This window comes from Sciurus carolinensis, chromosome 4 (genome assembly GCF_902686445.1).
Source record: "Sciurus carolinensis chromosome 4, mSciCar1.2, whole genome shotgun sequence".
NCBI lineage: Eukaryota > Metazoa > Chordata > Mammalia > Rodentia > Sciuridae > Sciurus > Sciurus carolinensis.
The window spans coordinates 151,566,577-151,576,694 of record NC_062216.1 but is presented as its reverse complement, the minus strand read 5'-3'; the positions used below and the strand labels follow the sequence as shown (position 1 = coordinate 151,576,694).

At 44.2% G+C, this 10,118-nt stretch overlaps 1 protein-coding gene across 1 annotated transcript in view; it reads left to right on the top strand.

Moving 5' to 3' along the window:
- The first annotated feature begins 8,897 nt into the window (after window positions 1-8,897).
- Window positions 8,898-10,118, top strand: part of Tmcc3 (transmembrane and coiled-coil domain family 3) — a 265,021-nt gene continuing 263,800 nt past the window's right edge. Inside the window, exon 1 of the mRNA XM_047549427.1 lies at window positions 8,898-9,002. Coding sequence (XP_047405383.1) covers window positions 8,994-9,002 — 9 coding nt within the window. The 5' untranslated portion in view covers window positions 8,898-8,993. The remainder of the gene's footprint in view (window positions 9,003-10,118) is intronic.

The following is a 10,118-nucleotide window of genomic DNA, read 5'->3' as shown; positions in this document are numbered from 1 at the left end:
CTTGCCTGGAGGCTGATTTAGGGCAGTTTATGTAACAAATGGGTGATCCCAGGCTGGGGCAGGCAGGGTCTTTCTCACAGGTAGAGGTTTGTGGTGGAATGATGTGTACCTGATTCTACTTTCTGACCTTGAGATACTTTTCAGTTGTGCAAATCTCAAGAACAAAGATCATTATTTCCCTGGGCTTATTCTTGTTACTAATTAGTTTGCCCACATACAAGCTGCTGACATATAATACAGTGGACAGGTTAGAGGCCCTCTTGCTGATCACTGCTTACAAACTCACTGTACTGAAAGAAAACATCCTTCACCTGACTATTGTGGAAGACAAGGGTCAGGTGAACTTAAATAGGGAGTCGGGCATGAGATCTGGCTTCAATGCTTGGCATCATGAGAGCTGATATAATTCAAGAAGTCTTATGTATAAGAGCAGAAGACCGGGAGAAATGATTTTATGACCACCAAGGTTATTTTTAGCTAAACCATTGAATTTAATTTTTTATGGAAGAAGATAATCTATAATTGAAGGGCAGTAATTCGGTTTTGGATATTTTTTTCCCCACCATGAATAAAGTTATTTATAAGACATTCCCAAGGCTAAGGAAAAGTGTCAGGGAATTATGAAGAGGGTGAAGTATTCCTTTTGATTTAAGTCTCAGTTTAAGGGGATGATAGCTGGCTCCCTCCAGGTGGAAGATGAAGTAATTAACCCCCATATCTTCTCCCACTCTCCTGCTACCTCCTGATTTAAAAAAAAGTCTTTTCAGGCTGGGGATATAGCTCAGTTGGTAGTGTGCTTGCCTTGTAACCATCAAGGCCCTGGGTTCAATCCCCAGCACTGCAAAAAATAAATAAATAAGATCTTTTCATTATTTGTCAGAATTTGTAACATTTAATTTTGTGTTTATTAGCTGATCTATCATTATCTTCAGTACTTTTCCCTCTTACCTTGTTGTCTTCCTGCTATAGTTTGGATCTTAAATGTCCCCCAAAGACCCATATGTGGAAGGCTTGGCTGTCAGCCTGGGGACACTGTTGGAAGTGGTGGAACCTTTAGGGGGTGGAAGGCCAAGTGGGAGGCAGTTAGGTGATGGTGGGGAGGCATGATCCTGAAGGGGACAATGGGACCATGGTCTCTTCCTCTCTCTGCTTCCCAGAAAGACCTCCTCTGCCCCACACTTCCACCATGATGTGCCGCACTGCCAAAGGCCCAAAGCCACAGGCCAAGTGACCCCATGGACTGAAATCTCTGAAACCATGAGCCAACATAAATCTCTCTCCTTATAAGTTGCCATCTCAGGTGTTCTATCATTGTGATGGATAGCTGACTAATACATTTCCCTTCCTAAATTCTTAAAAAAAAAAATTTCTACCTTGCTTCTGATTGGCTAGACTTTTCTTTTCAAGGACTTGTGGATATTTTACCCCTGAGTTCTTTCGTGATTGAGATTATCTGTCTGTGGTTATTTATATTCTTAGGTCACACTGCTTCTCTCCAAGCTCCATAGACACTGTTCTATTGTTTTCCAGCATTGAGGTTGTTTGCATATGTTTGTACCCAGTTCCATTCTGCCCCTACCAACCCCCACCTCCATGAATGATTTACCTGCTCTGCATAGATATCTAAATAATCTTGTCTCTTTGAAACTTAGTAACTCATCCAGGCTTAGTCTTGATGTTTGGTCCCTTTTTTTTTCCCTGGCAAATAGTATACATTTTCCTCTGCAGATTCAGTTCTTCTTTCATTTCAGGAAAAATGTATTATGTGTCTAAATGCATATTTTATTGCATTTATTGGATTGTCTACATCAATTAGAGACACCAATTATCCTTATGTTTGATTATCATTTGGTCCTCTTATTATATTCCTATTATCTTTTCCCTAATTGCTTTATTCCCTCTGTGTTTTCCCTTTGTATTTGCCACAATTATCTCGAGCCTTTTATCATGCCATTAATTTGATTTTCAGTCATGTCTTTCCTGTTATGTGGTTTTCATAATGTATGTATGAGCTCTATAATAGTGTTGTTTCAATTTTTGGTTCATTTTCTTAGCTCCAAAATCTCCTTTTCACTCTCCTTTGGTCATTTTATCATTGAAATTTTGAGATCTTATTTTCTCAGGTTCATATTCTTATTTATGTTTTGGGGGGTTATATTTTCTTCTGAACTGGTTTCTTCATAGTTCATACATTATCTTCCTTCCTCCCCATCTTACCCTTTTTTTTTTTTTTCTTGGCTCTACCACATTTACATGGTCGCCATCTAATTTCTTTTCATCTTACTCTTGTTTTGTGGGGGCAGCTCTAATTAGAGCTTTAGCTAAGTGCCAAACAGTGTGGATGAAATCTCTACCCCTCCCCCACACTTAGGATAAGTTTATTGTCCCCTCTACAAGACATCATTTTTGTTCATTACATCAGGTGTTAGGAGAATCTGTGACCATATTTTACTGTGCTATCTTTACCCTGAAATCTTAGGATGATTTTTTAAAAAATGTAAATCATATCCCACCACATCTTTCTTAAAACTATTCTGGGTTTGTTATAGCTTTTAGGAAAAATGTCTAAACTTCTTACCTTATATTCAAGATCCTTCATTATTTGGCCCACCTCCCTCTCTAGCCTCAGGCCTCCCATCACTCTTTGCTGTGTTTGCTAATTTATTGCAAGAGTCTTTTTGCTGAGCTTAGATCTGACCTCATAATCCTGCTCATCAGAGGGCTTCAGGTGCTGAGTGGCCATCTGGACTGTGGTCAATGCCATTCATCTTTTGAAACTTAGTTCTAGCATTCTCCTTTCTGGGACGCATTCTCAGACGCTCATCCCTTCCTTGCCGTATGTGGTATATTTCAGATATCATCCTCTGTGTTTTCTGTAATGGCATTTACCATACTTAATGGTAATTGTCTTTCACAATAGGTGCAATTGGGTTTTGGAGCCAGACTACCTGGGTTCAGAACTCTTCTCTGCCATTTGCTATCTGTATGACCTTGGATGACATTGTATAAGCTTTATGGGCTTTTTTTTTTCCCTTATGAGAATTAAATAAGTTAATGCATGTAAAGTTTTCTTGGAGCATATGCTCAATCAATATTACTTATTGTTTATTAAAAGGGGCTATGAACCACCCAGAGTTCCTACTTCATAACCAAGGAGCTGTCCATGGTGCTAAGACAGTGTCATTGGGACAATGTTGCCACTGTTTGTCATTCATGTAGCCCCATTTAGGCATAGATGATATGTCTTTCCAGCTTTGGCAGTGGATGTAGAAACTGTCTCTTCCTTTACATTGCCATCATCATCATCCTGGTCCTGGCTTTAATACTTCATCAGCAAGATTGTTTGTGACCAAGGTTGGCTTCCTAGCTTGTCTCCCTACTTCTGGACATTTGTTCTACTGTGTCCACACTGTCATTCTTCAGATCTTCCTGCATATCAAATTATGTCCCTACTTATTAACTAACTAGAGGGTGTCAACAGTGCAAACAACTCAAATGGCAACATGAAGGGTTATTAAGTGATAATATTTCAATGAGATATGGTTTTGTTTGGTTTTGATACTGGAGGTTGAACCCGGAGGTACTTTAGCATTGAGTCACATTCCCTGTTCCTTTTTTTTTTTTATTTTAAGACAGGATCTCACAAAGTTGCTTTGGGTCTCACAAAATTCCTGAGTCTGGTCTTGAGCTCTCAATTCTCCTACTTCAGCCTCCTGAGCCATTGAGATTACAAGTGACTGCCACCACATCCGGCAAGATGTGTACTAAACAGTCAATAAAGGTGATTATGTAAAAACATGGAAAGCATGTATTGAGGTAAATGGCAGCCTACAATATATTTCTAACATCTTTATTAAATGTGTATGGAGCACACCTCCTTTGTAGTAGGCTCTGGAGATGTGAGAATTTTGACAGTTCCTTCTTTAAAGGAGCTCATAGTTCAGCAGGAGAGATGGCCACGTAAACAGATTGCAGAAAGACATGCATGTAGACAAAGACTAGGAAATAGTATGGAAATAAATATGTATATAGCATTGGGGTGCAACGTAGTTGGATTTTGTCTTTTAAAAATTCCATAAAGGGGCACAGACCCTCAGAGGAGAGAGCAGAACCACATTCTCTGACAAAGGCCACAGTAGCTGTAGGTAAGCTCTTTCTCCTCCACCCTGCTTCTGCCACAAAAAAGGATGGATGGAATGCCCAGTCTCCAGATGGTGGTTCAGGGAAGTCAAACAGGCCCCTTGACAAGGGCAAGGGAGAAGAAATGGCACAGCGGTCATGTGGATCTTCTACAACAGAATAAGTGACCCAGGGTATCCTTGAGTAGCTGTGATATATCAATAAAAATGGAGGGAAAGTACAAATGGCCCCCTGCTGAGAATCTCCAGCCCCTCAGTAACTGGCAGACCTCCCTAGTCCTGCGTCTCAGGAGCTCCTCCGAGCTGGTCTCTGCTGTCACCAGCTCCACGTTGTGGCTCATTCCATTACAGAGAACATTCTTCACTCATCTACTGCTAACCTTGTACTCTTTTCAAGCTAAGGATTCATCTTCTTGAAGGACCCTTTCTTTTTTTTTTTAATTTTTTTTTTAGTTGTCAATGGACCTTTATTTTATTTACATGTGGTGCTGAGGATTGAACCCAGTGCCTCACACATGCTAGGCAAGTGCTCTACCACTGAGCCACAACCTCAGCCTGAAGGACCCTTTCTTAGCTAACTCCATTCTATTTTAGTATAATTGCCTGAAAGTCAGTTTTACTGGATATAAAATTCTTGGTTCACATTTCCATTGCTTTGAAGAAATTCCAGAGTGTGAAGAGTCCGTGATACATTAGTATTCATCTGTCATTGGTTAACATCTTGGGCTCTGGAGTCAGATATGGATTTGGGTTAGATTCATGCAAACTTTGGCAAGTTATTTAATATTGATGTATCTTAGTTGCTTATTCTATCATACACATTTTTTAAAAAATGTTTTTGTAGTTGTAGATGAACAGAATGCTTTTATTTTGTTTATTTTTATGTGGTGCTAAGGATTGAACCCAGTGCCTCACACATACTAGGCAAGTGCTCTGCCACTGAGATACAGCCCCCGTCCCTACCATACATCCTTTATAGAGGAAATACTAACAGCTATCTTGCAGGGTTTGGGAGGATGAAACAGATATATTTAAAATGACTTATTGCAGTGCCTACAACATAAAAATGCTCAATACACATAGTTGTGATAAACATTTCCTTGAAATTATTCTTGATCTGTTTCAGGGAAACATGAATTGATTCAACCAATAATGTGTGTCCATCCCCCCCATGGTTAGTGTTTAATAGATCCCTTCTGAGTGATTCTAATTTAAGAATATGGCAGAGATAAACAACATTTCATTACTAATGCATTTCTCAATGGAGGATAACAAACTGGTAAGTAATTATGCTAATTGGTTATATTTCTTATCTACAAATAGCAGAACAACTTATTTTTCTTTTACTGTTTAGGTGAAGTCGTAAGCTGGTTCCTTTTTGCTCAACTTTATTTCAAATGTCTATCTACATTTATAACTAATGAAATAAATTAGGTTGACCTGCTGATGATAGCATGCATCCTATAGCATTGGCGATGGAGACCTATGAACCTAGTCTTAAGATCAGTAGCCTGAAGATCACTGTTTGTAACAAGTGGAGATGCTATTACACAACTAAGAAAGAAAAACAAATTTGAGTTTTCTCTTTCCTTCTCTTCATTAATGTGGCTGAGGGTTTATATGGGGAAAAAGGTACACTCATACATTGCTGGAGGGATTACAAATTGGTGCAGCCACTCTGGAAAGCAGTGTGGAGATTCCTCAGAAAACTTGGAATGGAACCACCATTTGACCCAGCTATCCCACTCCTTGGCCTATACCCAAAGGACTTAAAATCAGCACACTATAGTGATGCAGCCACATCAATGTTTATAGTAGTTCAGTTCACAATAGCTAGATTGTGGAACCACCTAGATGCCCTTCAATAGATGAATGGATAAAGAAACTGTGGTATAGATACATAATGGAATATTACTCAGCCATAAAGAAGAATAAACTTATGGCATTTGCAGGTAAGTGGATGGAGTTGGAGAATATCATGCTAAGTGAAATAAGTCAATCCTGAAAAACCAAAGGCCGAATGTTTTCTCTGATAAGTGGATGATAATACATAATTGGGGGGGGGGAGTAAGGGAAGAATGGAGGAATGTTGGATTGTGTAGAGGGAAATGAGGGGAGGGGAGAGGATAGGGGAAGGGAAGGTGGTGGAATGAGACAGATATTATTACCCTATATACATATATGATTACACGAATGGTGTGAATCTGCAATGTGTACAAGAAGGGAAATGAAAAGTTGTATTCCATTTGTGTACAATGAATCCAAATGCTGTCATGTATGTAAATAGAACAAAAAATAAAAAAATATTCCATATTCTTAAAAATAAGGGGGTTTTCAAGGAAACAACATGTTTGAGTTTAGAAGGCTAATAGAGGTATGATAACATGAAACAGAGAAAACGATCACTAAAATGTGGAAGATTCTTAAAAGATGTGAAAGAAAGGTCCTCCACACCATGCCTTTTCCCCAAAGGGGGATCTGATTCAATCTAGTTTTAATTTTTTTTTTGGGGGGGTGGTGGGGATCAAACCCAGGGCCTTGTGCTTACAAGGCAAGAACTCTACCAACTGAGCTATCTCCCCAGCCCCTAGCTTTACTTTTAAACTAGTTCTTCATGTTAGTTAGTGAAGGCATTGGAAACATGAGGACTTCCATAAATGGGCAGCATGAATGTATTCTAGTAGCAACTGATGTGTTGTCCATCATTTATTTGGCATAGCTGAATAATTGTCTTTGTTTCTGAAGGAAGTTTAAAAATCATTCAGGCTGATGCTTGTAGAACACACTGACAATTACTCAACTGAAAGTGACTCCCCCCAACCAGGGGTCTTATTCAAATTTAGTAAGAAATTACTATTAATTAGAGTAGATGCTGCATTTACAAATCAAAGAATGTTAATAAGGAGGAGAAAAGTAGTGTTGTAGAAAATAGCATAAACCGGGTTAAGACAAGGGGTTTTTAGAAGACATGATACAAACTGATGAAGCGACTAACATTACCTCTCCAGGTTAAGACTTCCCACAGTGTTGAGCACAAAATACTCACACAGTAAATCTTGAACTTAACTTCTGAAGAGGCCCTTAGTTTAGTCCAAGTTTTCATTTTACAGATGAGGAAACTAAGTCCCAGCGATGGGAAATGACTACTCTGATCTGCAAGGATTCTTTTTACTTCCAGTAACTCCTCTCCACTGCCTGCACCTTTGATATGAAACAGCATAGGAGGGGAGCAAAGCATGGGATTAGGTGAGTGGGCTACCTGAGTTGAAAACGGGGCTGTGCCAATAGCAAGCTGTGCAACCCTGGGCAAATTACCTAACATCTCTGGGCCTCAGTATCTTCCTCTGAAAAAAACATAAAATCATAATAGACTTACTTCATAGGTTGTGTGGGTTGCAAGTGATAACACATAGTAAGTGCACAACTCAAAAGTAAATACACTTAGAACTATTGTTATTATTCTCCCACAGGCAAAACACCAAAGAAGAACCCAAAAAGATTTATATCAAGGGAGGAAGAAACCCACTGCAGGCAGATCATAAAAGAAAGTAAAAAGGGAGATAGCAGGCTTTATTGATTTCCTTTCATTATCCACCCCAAATATCAATTGCCCCTCCCCTTATCTTTGCTATTAGACACCAAAAAGAAATTCAGACAAAATATTTTTTTATTCCGTGTAATATTATGGTCTGTATAGTGCTTCTGACATTTTATCAATGTTGGAAAACGGTATTTCTTTGACAGTGGTGATTAGCCAGAATAATTGGCAGGCAGGTAATGCAAAAGCTGAAGCATTCACTAGAAGTGTTTACCAAGCCTTTGCGTTGGTCCCCCTGCTGTCTGCCTGCTTACCTGTCAGCCGGCTTTGAAAAGGCAAGCGTCCTTTATGCTTTACAAAGCTTCCTTTGGCAAACAGGGACGGATGTTCATATTTATTTACACATTTTCCTACACAGAATCCAGACTGCCTTGAATTCTGCTCTGTTTGCTTTACTTTGTTCAGCAGTCAAAGCAGAGCCGAGGAAGGGCAGGTTTCCTCCCTAGGACCCTCGCACACCATTCCATCCTGCCCTTGTGTTTGCGGATTTGGATCCTAACCTCTCCTAACTCAAAGGTGTGCAGCGTTTACCTGACCAGCCGTATATATCCCCCAACTCCAGCATCTTTTCCCAGAAGCATTAACATTGGGGATGAACTTCCCGCGTGGTTTAGAGGAGCTGGGGTGGGGCGGGAGGCGGTTTGTGCAGAGAAAGCTTCGCACGCAGGATTTGTCAGGTAGACCTGTGGGTTTTGCAGGAATGGAGATGCGGGCCCCTTTTCTGCGGAGCTCCTTTGCTGGACGGGAACCAGTCGTCTCTGTTTCATGTGACTCTTTCCTCCTGCCCTGGGTTAATTCGGGATTTCCCGCTGTTAACTCTCACCCCTCCCTACCCGCCGAAAGCTTAGAATGAATGCTCAGGACTTCCAAAGATAATCGCAGAATCTAAAGTGCAGGAGCGGACGTTAATGGGCGGGCACTTTCTCACCCAGCGGGGGAAAGTTCTTTGGAGGTGGTGGGAAGTCCCACCTCGGCTCCGCGCCGGTGCCCTCCCGCTCCTCCAACTCTGCTCCCCGCAGCTGGGCCCCAACGTTCAGCTCTAACTTTCTCCCGCCCTGCGGTGCGGGCCCCGCGCCGCCGCAGCCCCTGCGCGCCCCCGCCCGCCCCGCCCCGTCCCTGCCCGCTCGGCGGCCGCGGCGCACGCGTGTGCGGGCGGGGGAGCGTGGAGCTCCGGCCGGCCGAGCGCCGCCGCCCGCCCGCCTGCCTGCCCGTCTCGCCCGCATCGCCGCCGAGCCAGGCTCGGACGTCCAGGCACCATGCGGAGGGTGAGTGCGCCGTCGCCTGCGCGCGCGAGGAGCAGGTGGCGAGCGAGCGGCCCGCGTGTGAGCGCGTCCCTCCGCCCGCCGGCCGGAGAGCTCGCGGGGGAGCCGGGCGGGAAGGGCTGAGGGCGAGGCGGGTCGCCCGGGGCCGCACGCCGGCGCGGAGCCTGGGGTCCCGGGACGGCGTGGGGGAGGCGGGGCCCCCGGGGGCCTCCCGCCGGATTGCGCGGGTCCCCGCGCCGGGGCCCTTGGGGCCGAGGTTAGTGCTCCCAGCGCCCCGCCTCCGGCTTTTAGGGCAGCCCTTTCCTCGGCGCCCCGCACGCCCCTCGGCCCATTTGGAGGCTGCGTGCTGCTGCTCCGCGCCCAGCTCTTTCCTGGGGAGCCTCGGAAACTTTGCAGGCGTCGCTTGGCTCCCCTGGCGCCCCTCCAGAGGGGGCGGGAGGGAAGGGTAAGCCCAGAACGGTCAGGAGGACTACCGACCGGGGGCGGGGACGGTGGGTGTCGCTTGGGGGGTCCTCGCCGGTCGCCTCCCCAATGCCCTCCGGAGACTCCTTGGGCGCAGGGAGCGGCGAACGTGACCTCGCGCCGAGTTCCCGAGGCGGGCCCGGCACGTGGCTGCGGGGCCCTCGGATGCCGCCGCCGCTTCCCTGCAGCAGGTGTGAGGGGCCCGCGCTGCCCTCCCCTCCGGCCGGCGTGCTCAGTGGGAAAACGAAAATAAAAGGCCCAGCCGCGGGGTGTATTCCACCTTAAGGGACAGCCTGGTCGCGCAGGGCCTAGTGCAGCTCTGTCCTACCTCCCTCCGGGGTTGGGTGACTTCGTAGGTTTATGAGTCCTGTTGGATTTTAACTTTAAGGTGGAGACTTTAATCAAATACAGGATATGGGCATTTATAGTGTAGAAGGGGAATTAAAGAAACTTAAGGAAGTCTACTTGGACTCTTGGGCGACCAAAGGCCAACCCTGATGACAGTTTAGGTGCTAAGGAAGGGGTGGGTGGGTGGGTGTTTTCTGAAGACACAAGACTGAGAAGAAATGGGAAAAACAGAGTAAGGCTATTTCCCAACCAGAGCCCACACATTTCTTTTATTTGGCGTTTGAGATCGACTTGGTGTAAGGTGTGTAT